This window comes from Phyllostomus discolor, chromosome 10 (genome assembly GCF_004126475.2).
Source record: "Phyllostomus discolor isolate MPI-MPIP mPhyDis1 chromosome 10, mPhyDis1.pri.v3, whole genome shotgun sequence".
NCBI lineage: Eukaryota > Metazoa > Chordata > Mammalia > Chiroptera > Phyllostomidae > Phyllostomus > Phyllostomus discolor.
In genome coordinates this window covers 83,580,202-83,600,003 of record NC_040912.2, presented here as the reverse complement: position 1 = coordinate 83,600,003, position 19,802 = coordinate 83,580,202, and the positions used below count along the sequence as shown (strand labels likewise).

Below are 19,802 nucleotides of genomic sequence, written 5' to 3'. Positions count from 1 at the left end.
TGGAACTCAACCACTTGAGCCAAGGGCCCCTGCATGTTCAAGCCCACATGAGCTGGGTCTCCTGTCACAGGCAGCCAGCAGCCCAACACAGGAGTGCGCTGCGGCGGGGACCTTCTCTATGGCCTCAGCTCCTTGCTGGGTCCTTGACTGAGCCCAGTCCAGAGTCCGAATGCCTCGTTCAGCCTCACCCCTACTGTGCTGGCCAGTTAGTCTGGTCTGATCCCCAGATGTGCTTGTAGACCCAGAACCTCTGACACGCTAGTGTCTGCCGGAACGTGAAAAACAGGCAGACACACCAAACGGGACCAGTCTGCTGATAGAGTCGGCCTCTGCCATCAAAGCCCCATTCTCCCAGCCCTCCCCAGCCTCTCCTAACTCCTCTGGCACTGGGATTACTTTTGCCCGTTAGCACAGGCAATGGAAAGAAAAACAATGGATAACTTTGTATTGCCTTATTTATACCCTGGGGAAATCTAATTATTAAGTTAGGGTATCATAAGATCATGGTGTAAACAGCTTTGTTTTTTCACATAGTAAAAACAAACAAGATTTTTCAAAATATGTCAGTATACAGCATGTGACGGTGGACTGAGGGGCTCTGAAGGCTCTCGGCTGTGCGGATGCTCGCAGGGAAGGCGCTCAAGGTCAGGGCAGGTGCACACGGCTGACGGAAGGGGCACGGGTCAAGGGCTCACTGTTTCGAATGGCTGCTACACCTATGCACACCAGCTGAGTGTCCACCTCGGATATGCACACGTTTTAAAGTTATGTAATATTTACTTGGATTTTCAATGTTGAAAATCCTATAAACATTTCTGCTTTTAAAAACTGGTTTATAAAAACCATTTTGAAAGGTACCACAATGAATGGGAAATCACCACAACGTATGACAAGTGTTTAGATTATAATGCAGGCGAGGCTCTGGCTCCAAGGGCCAGGATCGACAGCTATTACTAGTTATGGAAATGGGCTCTTAAAATGAAGCGTGGAAGGAAAAAAACTGGGAAAAGATGAAGAAAACTTAAAACACTAATGTCAGGATAATTATTGGAGAGGTAAAGTCTTTCTTTTTAAAGTCTACTTAGAATGGAGGGATTTTTCCTTCGGTTTCAATGGCTGCTGATCCATCTCAGTGAAGTGGCTTTGGGGGGCTGCCCAGTAACAGCAAACCAAGTCCTTACTGAAGGTCCCCACGAGTGACATCACAGAGGATCCATCACAGAGGTTTTGCAAATATGGGACTAAACTTACACTTTCTATTACAGTCACCAGATAAAAAAAATATGCCCAAAACAGGTATGAGGAACAGACATATTGAGATTTCAGGGTTATTCTGAGTGGTTGCCCTGGCTCAAGGATAATTATTGAGAATGTAGATCATTTACCCCAAGTCTAAATACTAGAAGCATCTAAGCAACAGAATCGCCCTAGGGTTTTTAAATCGGGGACCTTCACCAGAAGGCACACGCGGCCGGAGTGACTCCCCGACGGAGCCAGCCCAGGGCGATGCTGTCCTTCACCGGCTGCCACTGACCTGCCCGCGTCAGGGGCCCGCGCCGCCTGCAAATCACAACTGCAGCAACAGCTAACAATACAGGTATCTGTATGATTAGGCGGGAAACAAGGATTACATTCCAATCATACAAACATAATGCTAAACCGTATTTTTCAATCATGTTCTGGAGTTCGCTATCTCAGCCCAGATGTATCACCAACTGGTCACGGGCCAGGTCCCAGACGGTCTTCCCCGAGCCCACCAGCCCAGCCTTTTCCGTCTCACGCCACACCCCAGGCACGAAACCCAAAGTGCCCGCAGGGATCTAAGGGAGGAGCGCAGACCACTAGGAGCAGTGCGGATACCAACGGTCCCTCAGCAACCGGTGACGCAGGTGGGCCTCGGACTCACACCCTGTAAAGCCAATGTGAGGCCCACGTTCCGGGACCTCGCATTTGCCACTTAGGGGAACAAATCAAAACTAGTTCTTAAAAGGTGATCTCGGTTAACTGTACTCACAGACACTCATTTCGGTCCTTGATGTATTTTGGTTACTCAGATTTTCTAGAATTACAAGTGGGCATCTATAGCTTTCAATGCAGAAACTGCTAGTCTCATTACATTGGTTACACCATGTTTTTATTTCAGTTTGCCGAATAAGAAGAAATACAAAACAAAAGCAAATGAAAAACCCAGTTTCTTCTGCAGGTCCAGTCCTTCGCGGAAGCGGATGTACAGACAGCCCTGAAGTATGTCGGCCAGGGACCCAGGTGAAGAGCAGTTCAGCTTGAATCTTCGGGAGTGTGTGTGTGTCTCCTTTGGTGCCTTGCACAGTAAGGCACTAGTAATGATATAAAAGAATAAGAGAAATGCCCACAGCAAGTAGTTCTAGTGACAATTTACTAGACAGGTTACAGTTTAATAGTAATGGTGGTGGTGACTGTTTCATTTCATTATTAATGTTTCTTTACAATAAGGGTATAGTCTTTATATTCCACACACACAAAATAAAACAGAAGTGCTTATGAAAAGTCCCTGTCCCCACCCCCTTTTCAAAACACCCTGAACGTAGTAGTAATTCAATACAACAGAAAAATCAAGACTTAGTAGTTGATTTCTAATTGTCAATAAAAAAGCAAAGTATATGTAATGCAAGAGCTGTTCAACTTCCAACCCTAAACAAACTAAAAAAAAAATTCCCAGTATTTAAATTTCTCCAGCACACATTCCAGTATAAATGCTCTGAACTGTAATCAGCTAGTTATTAATGGGAAAAGAACCTTAGAACAGAAGCTATATTGCTTCCCTGACCCCCTTTCTCTTAAAATTAGAGGGTGGGTAGGGGATACAAAAGTCAGAGGAAGAAGGATTAAAAAGCAAAATCCCCAAAGCTGCGCTGTTTGGACTAGAAAGGAAGACAGCATTTTTACAAATGTTCAAAAACCCCAAGGCAAGTAACACAATTCGTTTGTTCTCACTTCTACTAGAAAGAACAAAGACATTCGCGTCTTTCTGGTATATAAAACTGTGTTGAACACTTTCAGAACTGGATTACAGGTTCACCGGGAACTATGGGTGCAGTTTGAGGCTTCGTCAAGGAAAACACGCTCAGTTCAGATCGAGCTGGAAACTGTGCATCTAGCCTAGCTGGACCGGTGTGTGGAACTGCTCACTGTGTCACCCCGAACGGCTGTAAACTAAACAATAGTATGTAACTCCAGAGGAAGCTTAAGGACTGAGGACATGTACAGAGCTAATTATATCTCCCCTGCTTCGCGCTCTTCAGAGCTCCTCCTGTCTTCTGATCTGCCATTAGCGCTCTCATAGGACCGCTTCTTATCTTTTCGATCTCTGTCACGAGGTGATCTGTCTCTTGAATTCCTGTCTCTGTCACGTGATGCTAAGTCTTGGTCTCTGAATCTTTCTTTTGAGGATCTGAAAAATATTAATTTGAGGAGCAAAATGTGTTGGGAAACCCAAAATCCAAATGAAAGAATCGGATAAATATTAAGGTATCGATAGCCGAAGATATACAGAATACATCCAAAAAGACAGGAGCCAGTTTTCTGACAAAAGAGCACCACCATATTTGGTAAGGGTCTAAAACAAGGACACGAGCGAACACAAATAGCTAAAGTCGAAAACCACATGCTAAAATGATTTTTTATAGGATATTCTCATTGTCTCGGAGGCAATCAAAACGATTCTCTGATGCTTAGTAAAGGTATTTAGTATAAGAATCACAGACAATACCTTTCAAAAGCCAAAGGTATTATCCAATTAAAAAACATGTACTAGAGTGTCGATCCCAAATCGGATGGAAACCAGTGCCTTACGCAGGGGCCTGTGAACCTCTTCTGCCGTCTGGTCGGGGAGTGCAGGTTTCAGGTGCTGTGGTCACATACTGTCTCTGGCATCCTCGTCTCCCTTTTCTGCTTTTTATCAACCCTTTAAACAATGTAAAAACCAGCCGGAGCTTGCTGCATATGCAGAAACAAGCTGGAGGGCCAGATTTGACCTGTGGGCAACTTAGGTAAGAGAACTACTCAATTAATGACATGGTAAACATTTATTATTTTTAAAATGTGCTTTACTCCTACTGAGTTAGCTCATTCAACCAAAGAAAAAAATCAGAATGGAAGACAGAGGAAGATGATCACACTACAATAAATCTTGATTAACCATAACTGTTTCTTAATACCACCTCTCCGTTACCACACTCAACTTCAAAAAGGTAAATAACAAAACAAGGTCATATCAGAGATTCAGTCAGAAGAAAAACCAAAGGACATCACAGGATCAGAATTAATATGAAATCTTCTATACTTTCAACATCTAGAATGAATCAGAAACACATATTACGTTTATTTCATTCTTTACAGGTGACATGATACTTCTATATAATCATCTCACTTAACCCATGTTCAGAATTTAGATCTGAGGTCTGATTAAGTAATACTTTCAACTTCTAAGGCAGGAAAGAATTACTACTATACTCAGTTTTAGAAATATAATTAAGGATTAAACCAAAAAGGCTGAAAGATAAAGTAATGTCAACTAGAAGCATTCTACTTAATAAGGTTTTAATAAGCTTAATTTAAAAATGACGTGTAAAAAAAAATCACACAGTGCACATATCCGGTTACACTCATCCTACCCATAATCTTTGTAAGAATGGAATATGAAGACTAAGAGGTCAGTGATAACAACTGAAAATCAACTATGAGATGAGCATCAACTACTGCTTCGTGAGCAATTACAATGTGTATACACAAGCAGTTTCCATTCCCTATCTCGCTCGGACTGCCACTAACCCTAACAAAGCAGGTACTCTTAACTAGCTCTACTTAGTAGATGGGAAAAGAAAGGTGGGATCATTAGATGACATGACCAAGGCCACTGAAACCAAGTGGCCTGGCTCTGGAGGACGCACTGTATGTTTGAACAGAGCAGGAAGCAGAAAAATGCAAATAGCCCTCCTTTGCCAAGGGTAACTGCTGCCAGGGAAAGGTCACAGACAGACTGTACTTACATCAGAGACCACTACTTCAGCTGGGGCAGGAGAACAGCACATCATAAAAGACTCTTAACTGAGATTTTTACCTTGAAAATTAAAATCAAATATGTAGCAATAACTTTATGCTTGTGTATGTATAATAACATGTAGGTTTTAATAGCAATTGCCTGCTAATTTTTGGTAAAAAATGTTGCTTTGAAAGACAGTAATGTGAATATCAACATTAGAGGTGCTCTAGAGAAAAGCAAAACTTGAAACAGTTTTACAAAAATAGTCCTCTGTAGGAACACGCTCGAAATGCAGCAGAGGCGCCGTGTGTTCGGTGGGAAACGCTCCTACCCAACTTCACGAACTCAGGAGGCGTCAGAGACCAAACACAAGCTCAGGTGAACATCCCTTCCATCCACAATGCCGGGAAAGGTATTTAGGAAGTGAGACGCCAGAAACAATGGAAGGTGGGCAGGCTCTCAAAGGAAACTGTCTAGAGCCAGGAGTGTCCAACCTGAGGCCCAGGATGGCTATGAATGTGGATGAACACAAAATCAAAAATTTACTTAAAACGTTATGAGACTTTTTTGTTTTCCTTAAGTGTCTGTGTATTTAACATGTGGCCCAAGACAACTCTTCTTCTTCCAGTGTGGCCCAGAGATGCCAAAAGGCTGGATACCACTGGGCCTAGACCTTCCATCAACTGGCAGAATGACTACCAAAATTTATAGTGCAGGTAAGACTCACGGAGGATGTTTTTAAAATGTGTTTTGCTGGGCACTGCACTCTGCCCACAGTTTAAAGAATATAAGATGAAGTGGCCTACAAGTCATGCTATCAGGAATTGTCCCTTATAAATTCCCTGCTCATTCTCTGCATTTGCCTGATACTCACTCTGTCTGTAGTCTCCTTCTCCTGCCTGGTTTTACCTATTCAAATTACACCCACTTTATTTGGGTTTTATCCATTATCTGAAGCCATTTTTTATTACTCTGGTATTCCCCTCATCCAAATGCCTCTACCATGTACTCTATGATACACAGTTCAGCACTTTATAATATACTCGGTTTTATATCAGTCTGATTATTGTCAGAGATGTTAGTCCTGTGTTCTCACTCAAGCTGAATACAGTGGCTCAGCTACATTATTTCGTTATCATTTGCTGGACCTACAGTACAAAGTATACAATTCTTCCTGATTAGAGACACCGTAAGAACTGCTTGGTTCTCTAAGAGAAGAGAACTTAAATGTTCTCACCAAAGAGGTGCTGGATGTGTTCATTAACTAGCGGTGGGAAACCTTCCATAATGTACACGTACATCAAATCACCACAGTGTACACTTTAAATATCTTAGAATTTTATTTGCCAACTTTATAAAAAGCTGGGGAAAAAGAGCTAGTTGGAACAAGGCAAGAATACAATAAATATTGATTGACAGCCTATTAACTAACTCAGCTTGTGAGTGGATTCAGGGAATGGCTGGTTGGGAGTTAAAAAGAACAAAACAAAACCCAGAAAGTTTAAAGTTTTCTGTGGGTTCTGTCATGGGCTTTATGTGGAGTAATCCATAAAAAATTTATGACTAGTAGATACTAGGCACTCAAAAAATCCTCTATTTAAGAAGAGTTGTCAAGAAAAAAGAAATTTTAAGTGTGGTTTATGTTCAACGGAAATGAACTGGCTTAAGGGCCATCATGTGACCTGAGGAGTTGTGGAAGTTTCTTCCATAGAGACGGTGAGTGCTGAGGCTCTGCCACATTCTAACCCTTTGTCCCAATTAGATAACCAGGTCCTTGAACTTCCCCCTGGCCCTTCTTGTATCTTTTGAATTTTCATGCATGGAAATTCCTTCCTTAAGGAACCTAACTTCATTAAGATTCCAAATCTGCCCTGTCAAGCCAACTGTATATAACAATGCATACCCATTGTGCAGATTAAAAAAGAATATACTAGACGTGTCTGCTCTGAAAAAGTGCACCAGCTCAAAGAAGTACGGAAAACAATGTCTAACAAAGCTAAACAATCTTAATGAAAGGACTTCTCAGAGCCTGTAATTCATCAACACATACAGAAAAAACTTGAAGACTATTGGTACCTAAAATTATTTGCCCATATAGTACTTTTTCCCCACCAAGACACTACGCAGAGAAAAGCAATAACCTCTGCAAATATTTGTTCCAATTTCTTACTCTGGCTCATAAGTATATTCTTTCTGAACTACCCATACAATCAGGGAAAACACTGTTATACACCCACACAAATGTGTACATATCACCGGATGCAAGTTTCAAAGCAATAGTATTCCAATTCAAAACCATAAGGTAGTTCCATGTCCTCTTACGGACACCTCAGTACCTCCTCCTGGATCGCTCTCTGCTCCTGTCTCTAGAACTGTGCCCACTTCTCTGGTGGCTGCGGCTGCGGCTGCGGCTGCTAGAGCGAGATCTGTGGCGATGGCGTTTCTCCCGAGATTTGGATCGAGTTCTCCTCTTCCGTTCCCGCGACATGGAGCGAGACCGATGTCGGCGGTGCTCTCTGGACCTGGATCTACAAAAAATATTTCACTCAGTTACAATGTTCATTCACTAAAGCCTCTTCTTTAAACAGAAACTATCCCTCAGTGGCTTTGCTTAATGCCAATTCTGTTTCAAGTCAGCTAAATCTACACTAAAATAAATTGATGGTGTTTTAAATAACTACATACTAGAATTTCAAGACAAAAACTAATGCTAGCTCTCAGAGACCAATCAATACTGTATAAATTTGCATTAGGAATATAAAAAGGGAACGATCTATACCACTACTACTCCCCAGAGATTGTATTATCTAGATGCTTTATGGAATTAATTTTCTTTAAACTTCTGACTTTTAGTACAATTTAGACATGGTGTGTACCTGACGGACATGGACAGAAGGAAGGAGAGGCATGAAAAAGAGTACTGTTAAAACTCTCTGATTAGCCCTGACCGTCGTGGCTCAGTTGGTTGGAGCGTCATCCCGGTCAACTGAAACGTCACGGGCTCGATTCCCAGGCAGGGCACATGCCAAGGCTGCAGGTTCGGTCTCTGGAGAGGGCTTGTAGGAGAGGCAAACAATCCATGTCTCTCTCTCTTTCCCTCCCCTTCCACTCTCTCTAGAGTCAATAGGTATGTCCTCGGGTAAGGATTAAAATTAAAAAAATAAAGTAACTCTCTGAATTAGAGAGGTTTTATATAACCACTGAAGTACGTTTGTCCACAATATGCTCAGTCATAGTATAATCAAGACACATAGTGCATTATTTAATTGGAAGAAAAAACTAACATGCATAAATCATTTTAGACAATTTTACTTAAAGCTGTAAAAAAACGTATTTACAAGTATATGAATAGAGAGAAAAAACATTTTGAAGAAGCTGGGTGGGAAAAACCAAGTAGTTCTCTGTAGTCTGCACTGGGCCACAGAACTGACTTGTGCAGCAAGCATGGGGAGGGTGGGGACGGCATCTGCAGAACCAGGACCACTGAGGGAGAGCGAGAGAAAGGAAGGCACGCACTTTGTTCAAAGAGTCACTTCACTTGATAGAGTGAGTTCAAATGTACATTCAGCTGTTCCAGTTACCAAACTGAATTTATTTTATTTTTTAAAAAAGCCATAAACATTTTTATTCTTTTATGAAACATCTTTTTAAAAAAAGACTTTATTTTTAGAGAGAAGTAAAAAGAGGGAGAAACAGGGAGAGACACATCAACTGGTTGCCTCTTGCATGGCCCCAACTGCAGACCTAAGCAACCCAGGCACGTGCTCTGAATGGGGATCAAATTGGCAACCTTTCAGTCCTTGGGCCAGCACTCAATCCACTGAGCCACAGCAGCGAAGGCCTGAGTTTATTTTCCAATGATTATGTTGTTAGGTGAAGTTTAAAAGCATTCAGTGTATGTCAACACCACAGTCAAAGAAAGGCACACACTGCACACATAACATCAACCACAGCTGAACAGAGTATTTCCACAACCAAGTATTTCTCATAAGAAGCAGGAAAAGAACATAAAATTCATTCAATATAAGTTTTACCAAATGATATATTGTTTAATCACTCATTTTGAGCTATTAAAACATGTATTTCTTCCAATCTGTAATTTCATTCATTTTTAAAGGTAACCATCCATTCAAAAATACTTACTGGATGCCTACTGCGCTGTTCTGGGCACTAAGGAGACTGAGCAGCAATTAGAGTCCTAAACCTCATGGGGCATCCAGGGGTGGGCAGGAATAGGTCTACAGTTGTGAGTATGCGAAACACAGAGTTTAGCCTTGTCCTCTTATTTATTAATTACTGTATTTCCCATACGAACAACTATAACCTACCTTCACTGACCATGTATATTCCAGAATGATGTCTACACAAACACGTGGGCATCAGACATGTAAAAAGGAAATGGAGTACATTTGGAGAACTTGAACACGGTTCAAGAGGAATACCTGAACAGAGCTGACATGATTTATTTCACTTTTTAAAAAGCTTATTGTGGTTGATGTGTGAAAAACAGACTGAGTTAGAGAAAGGGAGTGGGTCAAGTATAGAAATTAGAGACCAGGTAAGATGGTGTCAAAATATACAGAGATAAGAAGTGGCTTGGACTAGAGTGGTTGAAATTAAATTTCTGGTCTGATTACCTAAAGATGTTCTATGTACAGTTTAAATATATTTTTCACCAAATAACCAGCTTGCATTCATCAACCAGTGAACAGAACAGAATCATCATTTAATGTTTATACTTCTCATTCTAGATTTGAGAAACTCACAGCCATATAAATTAGCTAACCCAACTGGTTTTGGTTATTAATATCTTAGCTTTTTTTAGATTTTAGAAAAAGAACTGGAAGATTCTAAAAAGCATGAAGGGTCTTAAAAGCACAGTGTGGCTCAGTCGGGAGGTGTCCTGCAAAGCAACAAGTCAACGGTTTGACTCTCCGTCAGAGCACCTGCCTGAGTTGTGGCCCCGTCCCCAGGTGGGGCACGTGCAAGAGGCAACCAATCAGTTTCTCTCCCTCTTTTTCTCCCACCATTCCCTTCTCTCCAAAAGTAAGTAAGTAGATAAATAAATACTTCTTTCATAATGACAAATGCTCTGGTATACAGAGGAAAGCTCTTGGGAAACAGTTATTCTTTAGAGTTAAGAGTTTTCAGAACATTTCAAAAAGATGTGATCCAAACAAGAGGAATAACAGTATTTGAAAAAGAACAAGAAAGGGCATCCTAGGTGGGAATAAATTCATGAGAAAGGTTCAAGGGTAAGAGTGAGACCGGCAAGTGAAAAATTAAGAATGATGAAACACACCATGTTTTCCCACCTCTCTCAGATAGGAAAGAAAACACCAGTAACTAGTAAAAATTGTAAAGAAAGGTTTCAAAACAACTACAAATATTAAACCCAAAAGTCAAAGAAAAGTGTTACCGAGTTGCCTTCCTCTTTAAGGCTCAAGTACCCTTTAAAGATTTTGTGATCAGTCACAAACGGTAAGTCATAAGCTCATATAACATCAAGAGGGAGGCATAACCTGAACATTTTAGTTTCTCCTCACAACCCAGCATGAACCCCTCATTCAAAAAGGTATCCAACTACTTAACCGACTTACATTTTCAACAGGTACAACCCCTTAGAATGTGTTTCTTAGATGCGCCACCCAAATTGATTTTTTAAAAAGATTTTTATTTATTTTTAGACAGAGGGGAAGGAAGGAGAAAGAGAGGGAGAGAAACATCAATGTGTGGTTGCCTTTCATGTGCCCCCACACTGGGGGGTGTGCCCTGACTGGGAATCGAACCGGCCCAAATTGATTTTTTTAAAAATAAATCCAGTCACATATTTACTCTGAGCTTCTAAAGAAGATTTTAAAGACATGTTCTTCCCTGGCTGGTGTGTCTCAGTGGATTGAGCGCTGGTCTGCATACCAAAAGGTCGCTGGTTAAATTTCTGGTCAGGGCACATGCCTGGGCTGTGGGCCAGGTCCCTGGTTGGGGGTGTGCAAGAGGCGACCAATCAATGTTTCTTTCTCACATTGATGTTTCTCTCCCTCTCTTTCTCTCTCCCTTCCCCTCTCTCTAAAAATAAATAAAATCTAAAAAAATTCTGAAATGTTTTTAGCTTTTCCTCTAACTCCAGGGCATTGTATATAATTTCACTCTGATAAAACTAAACTGTAGTACACGAGTATCTTCTGACCAGTTTCTTCTCAAATAATATTGCTCAAGCTTGAACTATAAAAAATTAAATGTACTAATCTATTTAAATGTACTCCTGTTCACTTGTAAAAGATATTTAATCTATAGCAACTGTCTCTGAAAAATAGAGCTTCAGTACTTACACTTAACTTGTATCACACCTACCTTTTTGGATTCTTGCTATGTGATCGAGACCTAAAAAAAGAAAAAAAAAAAAGAAAAGGTCTATTTTTAGAAAAGTAACTATAAACGATAATAAGAACAATGTGCTCTTAAAGTAACATTCTTCCTGATTTTAGTTTTTATATTTTATAAGACATGTGTGTATGCAAATGAAATTTTTCAAAATGTAAAAAAAACTCTACAGATGTCCCCATTTTGGCATATGAGCTCTTAACTGGGATGTCTGGCTAGTCAGAAAGACCATGCTCCTCGGAGACTGAAACACAGTGCGTCACGACTCACTCATTCTCCAGAAACCACCTTCCCACCCTGAAAACATTCTCTGTTACTTATCTCTCTGTCATTTCTCCTTTCCCCCTGGGAACAGAGTAAAACTTCTATGATCTGAGGTGCATACACTTTGGATCTGCAACCTCAGACTATAATCCCTAGAACACCCAAACTGATCTCACAACATGTTTCTTAACATGACATGTAACACGTTTACACAACACAATCTTACATTTCCTGGCACACAGTTAACAGTCAATAAATAGTAATCACCGACATTATGGTTACTAGGGCTACAGGGATGTTTCTGTGGAGACTGTAGAGGGGGTGAAGCAGGGCTTTGGACTCGGCCTGATGAAGTTTTCAACTCTGGTTCCACCACCCACCATCTGCGTGACTGCTGGCAGATGACATACATTCCCCCTCAGCTTAGTCTGCTATTTGTAAAACAGGGGTTGTAAGGATTAGATGAACTACTAGAAGCAAATTCTTAGCACAGTGCCTGGGAAACACCACTCAGTAAGACACAGTGATTTTTATCATTACTCTTTTCAATAACCATAGCTGGAATTCTATCTTGTGTAATTTTGAACTCACTTGCAATTTCCTCATCTTCCATACTTAGTTACACTATATCCTTAAATTCATAGACAGGCTTAAAACACTTTTTAAAGACATTACTGAAATACGTTACATTTTATAATCACTGTTAAAAGAAATCTGCCGGGTGGAAACAAATGAAAAAGCACAGTCCTGCAAAGAACTTTTCCCTCAGTTGAATCATTTCTGTGAATGGCACTACATTCAGCTGAATTTTAACTTAGACTGAGATTTCTACTGTCATTTATATTGTTTTAAATATTACAGTGTCGGGCAATATTACCATCGGAGTGTACAGAAAGAGAACAGAGATGAAGCTCTAAGGTAAAATTTGTGGTGCATGGAAAAAATTTCCATCAACAGAGGAATGACAGCACGTCCCTAAAAAGGAAGCCCTCCCCAGGCAGCTGTGTCTCATTCTGTTGTTTCAGTGCTATAAGCCAAATTTCACAGCGCTGTAAGTGCGAGATGTCTGAACCGATGAATGAAGTCAGTGCCCAAAGCAGGGAGGAAGTTGGTGAGAACCCGCACATATTACAGAGGGTTTCAATGAACTGAGGCACATCTGCCGAAGAAAAGGTATTTAAACTTCAGAAATGTGTAATGTTGCACAGTTAAGGGAGCACTGTAAATGAGAACTACAGGTAAATCTTCTGTGGCATGCCTGCCCATTCCGAAGTGATGAAGGGAGTCATGAGCACCGGGCACAAAGGAATGTTGCCGCCACGGTACGACACAATTTGTCACCAGTGTTGACCCAGAACATTTAAACATTATAAATAGGAAGAGTTGTGTGACTCTATCAACTAATGAATGCCAATATATAAATATTTATATTTATCTTATATTAATAAAAATTTAATCATTCATAGCTCCTAGAATTGAATATAAAATAAAAATATAAACTAAAACAATCAATAAAACAAAGAAACCAAACCTTTTATCAAGTATAAAATATATCATAAAAATAACAATAGTTCTGTGACAACCTGGTACAAATCTAGCCCATTATGAAAATCAGAGGGCTAGAAGGATTTTTTTCGCATGTCTTACAAAATATAAAGACGTGAGGCACTCTTTATTATCTCTTCCACACTCTTGGAAGGAAAACACCTTGCCTTGAATGGCCATAAGTTAACATCCTTGCATAAACATTGTTTTTGCATGGTAACATTTTAAAGAGTAAACAGAAACTTCCCAGGACCACATTTATTACCGCCTGAAACCCTGTACCAATCACATCTCTTTTCAGAGCCCAGTTGTTCGACTTCAGACACTTGGCCTACTCAATCCATGAATCACTCCATACCTCCGCAACTTCTCCCTTTCTTCTCTCTCCCTTTCTTCTCTTCGCTTCAGGCGTTCCTGGTTTCTTTTCTCCTGCTTCTCAGCTACAACTCTCTTGAAAAAAATAACAGTTTAAATAGTAATAAGTGAGGAGCATTATTTATTGGGTCCATTCTTAATGAGCATTATCCTATACTTCACTATATCTGATTTCCAATATTACACAGGTAACATCAAAATCTGCTTAGGAACCATTCAATCTTGACAGGTACCATCATTAGGCTTACAAGTTTGGTTTTCAAAAGCTTTCATTTCTGGGAACATCTATAAAATTTCGTAGTTCTCCATGACTTCTTAATGGTATTTTAAAATCAGTTCTATAAAATTTTTCTCCTCTAAATGTTTTCTAACATTATATTTTTAAAAAGAAGTCAAGCATTATAAATCACCATGCTGTATGATTCCCAATATAGAAATGTCTTCTGCCCCTTCCAATTACTACCCTGATTCTGTTGCTTTTAAAAACACCAGTAAAATGCTAAACAGTTCTGTTGGTAGATATCTACAAAGAATCCCAAGTATATACCATTTTGGAGCTTTAACTTCAGAGTCTAATAACCATTTGCTATAGTGAAACTCACTTTGTCATTTTAAAAAACGTAGCCGAGTAAGATCATCCTAGCTACTCAGAATACCAAGAACTCTGCTCGTGTTTACTTCATCAGAAATACTTTTTTGTTTATGTATCTTCTTAAAAGAACTCAGAAGATGAGTAAGAACTATTGCCTTTCTTACAACAGCTTACATATATTTGACAGTGATTATCCTTAAAAAAAAAATAGGTTTCACTCATGTGTTGCAGAACTGTGCATGTGAAACCTGTATATTTTAACCAGTGTCACTCCAATAAATTCAGTAAAAAAAAAAAAAAAATAAGTAAATAAATAAATGGTTTAATTCCAACTCCTTTCTGAAACGGGCAGGAATGTAAAATAAAAGTAGAGGTCCTACAGGCTTTCTATTTAGTGAAGAACTGCCAAGTAGTTCAAATCAAAATTGGACTCATTTTCTCAATCTTCTTTTGAAGTAAATATTACAATATTAATTAAAAAAATAAATTTAAGCCCTAGCTGGCGTAGCTCAGTGGATTGAGCACGGGCTGCAAACCAGTGTCACAGGTTCGATTCCCAGTCAGGGTACATGCCTGGGTTGCAGGCCATGACCCCCAGCAACCGCACATTGATGTTTCTCTCTCTCTTTCTCCCTCCCTTCCCTCTCTAAAAATAAATAATATAAAAAAAGTGTTTAAAATAAATAAATAAATTTATAGAGCTTTGTAGAAAGAATGAGTTTGGAACCTGTTTTAAGACTCCCACTTCCAGGTCATATCCAACTCCTACCTCCAAGAATAAGGGGGCAGTATTTAAAGTTCTGTTTCTCAAACATCATTCATTCAACCAGCTGGTATCTCAATTTAAAATCTACACTATTTGGTATGAACTGTTAAAAAAAATATAACCAGTCAAGAACACTATGCAAAAAGACAATTAATACAGATAAAAGAATGAGGGGGGCTAAGCTGGATAAAGTGAGAGATATAATTTACCAATATACCTTTAATTCTTCGAGCTTCTCTCTTATTTCAATAAATCCCAGGTGCAGTTTACCCCCGAAATGATCCGCCAGCCGTCTGTCATTATCATGAAGACCTAGGTAGGCAGAGCACACTTCACAGACTCGAAGCTTCTGCTGTTGGAAGCTGGAAGCTGGCATAGAATTCCGATAAACTTCCTAAACAAAATAAAAACAATATTCATGTAAACCTCACTGAAAGTCATACAATTAAAAAATACACTTTTCTAATGAACAGAATATTTTTCTAATGAATACACAAAAGCATGGCTATTTTGTCGCCTAATATATTAGATTCCCCATTACCTGCCATTCTGTCTCAGGAGCTATCCACTGGAGATAAATGAGAGCCTCAAATACTTTTTGCCAAGAACTATCCTGTATCTACCATGATACAGAAGACAACTTTCCAAAATGGTTTTGCTCACTATTCTGCAATGTTCCGTTTTCTATCATTTTTATTAAAAATGAGCCCTGGCTGGTGTGGCTCAATGGGTTGGTTATCAACCTGTAAGGCAAAAGGTTGCCAGTTTGATTTCCGGTCACAGTGCATGCCTGGGTTACGGGTCAGTTGCCCAGTTAGAGGCATGCAAGAGGCAACCGATCAATGTTTCTCTCCCTGCTTTCTACCTCCTTTCCCCACTCTCTAAAAATAAAGAAATAAAATCTTCTTCTTTTTAAAGAAAAAGAGATGGAGCAATCCCCAAACTATGTGTTAGTCAAGGATCTGCTCACAGAGAAGGGATGCACATCCTCTATATAGTTACAGCTTCCTTCCAGTGCCTTTGTTCCTAGGCATTTCCCCCTTTGGAAAAGTGGGTGGGGCATGCAAATAATAGACTTCCTACTAAAAGCAGGAGTTCCATGTTCTACAAAGTAAGAGATGAAAGATGCCTTACTGAGATTTAGATGTCTTGTACTCAACCATTTTATGTTAATTAAGTTCATTGATGAAACACAGTAATTAATATTAGCAGCTTTGCGTATCCACTGTACCCTTTTTTCCTTACTGACAGAATTCTGATGTTTGTTTGAGGCAGCAGCATACACAGCTAAAAGCATTACAAGCTTCGGTGTAGCTTTGGCTAAGGACATGTAGGTGGACATTGCTGGATAGGATCTACAGGAAAGTTCTTTAAAACGGAATCAATAAATTCAAACAAAAATCAGTAATGACCTGTGAATCAGCAAGTGATGGGAAACAGAATATTTACAGTTTCAAAAGTGTCAATACCAAACACTTATTAACACAGTGGAGAAACAGGCAACATCATCAGAAATGGGCCAGACCACCGACTCGCGCCTTCTGACAGGGTGTGACGTGACTTCAGTGGTATTCCCGTCAAAAACCTCACCAGGAAGAAAAACCAGACAAACCCAAACTGAAGAACGTTTCACAACAAATGTATGAATGGTTCATCTCTACTAAACTGCAGATCACAGTAAAAAGTGATATCTCAAGGTTCTTACATATTTTCATCATGCTTAGTGCAATTCTCTAAACCTCCACTAACACCATGGGACCCACAGGAAGTACCACTAGTGATGCTGGGAGTGCGCCCAGGAGGCAGAGAGAAGTCATGTCTTCGCAAGGAAAAGCTGAGGTGCTTGATGGGTGTCATAAATTGAAGTCAGCAGCTGCAGCTGCCCACCATTTTGAGATAAATAAACCCAGTATAAGAACCAGCACTTAAAAGAAAACAAAACAAAAAAAGGAAATGCATGAAGCTATCACTCCAGCTACACCAGGTGCAAAAACCTTGAGTTTCTTAATGAAATACCCTTTTACCTTGTATTGAAAATGCAAATTTTATGTGGGTACAGGGTTGCTGTAAGGCATACCTACAGATTCTAGTATGATTTGAGAAAAAGCAAAGCCATTATAAGACAACTTAAAGCAAAAGGAAGGTGAAGGATATAAAGCTGAAAAATTTAATGCCAGCAAAGGATGGTTTGATAATTTTAAAAAGAGGTTTGGCTTTTTAAAAAATGCCAAGATAAAAGAAGAAGCAGCCTCTGCCAACCAAGAAGCAGCAGACAAGTTCCCAGATGCCATTAAGAAAATCACTGAGAAAGAGATTCTGTTTAAACAGGTTTTTAGTGCACACGAAAATTCCCTATTCTGGGAAAAAGTGCCACAAAGGACATTAGTAAGGCAGAGGAGTGAGCACCAAGATTTAAGGTAGGAAGTGAGAGGCTAACTACCGTATCGTACAAATGCAGCCGGATAAAGTACAAATGCAGTCGGATAAAAACTGCCCAGCCCCAAGCCTTGAAGTGAAAAGATGAACACCTGCCCCCAGGCATTCGGTTGCACAGGTACAGCGAGAAAGCCTGCGCGAGAACACTTTTTCTGGACTGGTTCCATTGAGGCTTTGTCCCCAAAGTGAGGAAGTACCTTGCCTGTAATGGACTGCCTTCTAAAGTTCTTTTGAGATTGGACAAGGCCCCTGGCCGCTCAGAACCCCATTAGGTCAGCCTGCAGATGTTGAAATGGTCTACTTTTCCCCCAACCTCATATTTTAACTCAGCCTCTAGATCAGGGGACACAAGGACCTTTAAGGTTCATCACACATGGGACTCAGGGGAAAGGACTGCCAACGCTGTGGAAGGGGACCCGGATAGAGAGAACATCACGAGAGTCTGGAAGGGTCACACCACTGAAGAAAAAAAGTGGCTGTTGTAGAAAAAGCTGCGGAACGCATCAAGCCCAAAACAATCAATTCCTGCTGGAGGGAACTGTCCAGATGTCATGCGTGATTTCACAGGGTTTACAAGAATCAGGAGACCATGAAATAGACTGTATGTCAAAAAAGGTGTGGGACCGAAGCTTTTCAAGATAGGGATCTTGGAGGATTTCAAGAGCTAATAAATATTTTGTCACCATCCCTGTAGGCCGCCCCAGCTGTCAAAAATTGTGTACTTTCTTTCCATTTCAGTTACAGGAAAAATCCAAAAGAAGGAAGAGAGCTAAAATAACAAAAACCAACCAGAGTGGGCCTGAACTGAGATGGCACTGAACCTGACCTCCAAGACACCCTGAACCTTGTTCATTACACCCTGATTATAATACTACATTAGCATGCTAGCTGACACACCACTGGGGCCATGTAAAAGAAGAAAAGGGATGGTGCCCCAGGTCTGGGAAGAGACTAGCCCATTCCTTGAAAACTAATGCACATGCCTCCATCCCCCCTCGCCCCCCGCAATCTCCCCCAGACTTCTCAAACAGAGTTGATCTATGAGCTTGACTCCGCTTCTCCACTCTCTGGCCACTGCATAAAGCTTGTGCTGCTGAATGCTCAGCTTCAGTTTCGTTTTTTGGCTTGGCAACACCAAATGGAGAAGGAATGCTTGAAAGGACAGAGGGTACTTCCCAGGGAACAGGTCCCCACAGTGACAGCCTGGACAGGCTACAGCAGCAACAGTTACACCAGAGGAATTAAAAGATGAGTGTTTCCAAACCGAACCAAACAATGACGAAGAAGAGGTAGAAGCAGCACCAGAAATCTAACTGACATTAGATAATTTGGCAAAAGTGTTCTGATTGTTCGAGACTACATTTGACTTCTTTTACCACATGTACCCTTCTATGATGTGGCCACTGAAATTAAACCAGTCGAAGTAGGACTGATAACATATAGAAGCATTTTCAGAGAAATGAAAAAGCAAAAAAGCCGACAGAAATTAGGATGTATTTCCATATAGCCACACTGAGTGTGCCTGCCTCTCCTGCCTCCCCTTCCACCTCTTCTGCCTCTGCACCCCTGAGAAAGACAGACCAGCCCCCCTTCCTCCTCCTCCTCAGCCTACTCAGTGTGAAGGTAGTGCGGATGAAGACCTTTATGATAATCTACTTCCACTTAATAAATAGTAATCTTCATGCTTACAGTTGTTAAACTTCTCTGCTGTATGTGCTTTCATGTGAAAACTCTAATAAGTGTACGGCAAATGTGACAGCATATAACATTGGTCGTGGTCATTATCATGGCCTAAGTGGTCATCATGTAGAACACTGGGCACAAGACTGGTATGGAAATGGAGAGTCTATCCTTCCACAGGCATAAAGTGAATGATATTTAACATAAAACATAACAACATGTTAGTTGCCTTCCTGTTTTATAAGCTTGCTTGCAAAGAATTACATTACCATACAGTTTGCCTCTCTCATAACTGGAGAAACTGCAGATCAGCCTATCATCATAGGTTAAGTAGTTTTTTTTAAGGGACTTAACTAAGAAAAAGAAGATAAAAAATATGAACAGTAAAATGACAACAAACTCACAACTATGAACAACCAAACTTAAAACAAAAACAAAAACGAGCTAAGCAAACAAGAAACACAGGAACAGAATCACAGAAATGGAGATCACATGGAGGGTTATCAGCGGGGGAATGGGAGGGGGAAAGAAGGGGAAAGGTACAGGGAATAAGTAGCATAAATGGTGGGTAGAAAATAGACAGGGGGAGTTAAGAATAGTATGGGAAATACAGAAACCAAGGAACTTATACGTATGACCCACTGACATGAACTGAAGTGGGGGAATGCGGGTGGGAGGGGGTGTGCAGGGCAGAGGGGAATAAAGGAGGGAAAATGGGACAACTGTAATAGCATAACCAGTAA

At 40.4% G+C, this 19,802-nt stretch overlaps 1 protein-coding gene across 7 annotated transcripts in view; it reads right to left on the bottom strand.

Annotated features, from left to right (window-relative positions):
• Positions 1–2,112: 2,112 nt before the first annotated feature.
• Positions 2,113–19,802, bottom strand: part of LOC114508064 (putative RNA-binding protein Luc7-like 2) — a 62,973-nt gene continuing 45,283 nt past the window's right edge. For all 7 annotated transcript variants that reach the window (XM_028526062.2, XM_028526061.2, XM_028526064.2 and 4 more), the window contains 5 exons: positions 15,161–15,337; positions 13,569–13,660; positions 11,372–11,401; positions 7,357–7,548; positions 2,113–3,430 (listed from right to left, as the gene is read on the bottom strand). In XM_028526062.2, coding sequence (XP_028381863.1) covers positions 3,253–3,430; positions 7,357–7,548; positions 11,372–11,401; positions 13,569–13,660; positions 15,161–15,337 — 669 coding nt within the window. In that variant the 3' untranslated portion in view covers positions 2,113–3,252. The remainder of the gene's footprint in view (positions 3,431–7,356; positions 7,549–11,371; positions 11,402–13,568; positions 13,661–15,160; positions 15,338–19,802) is intronic.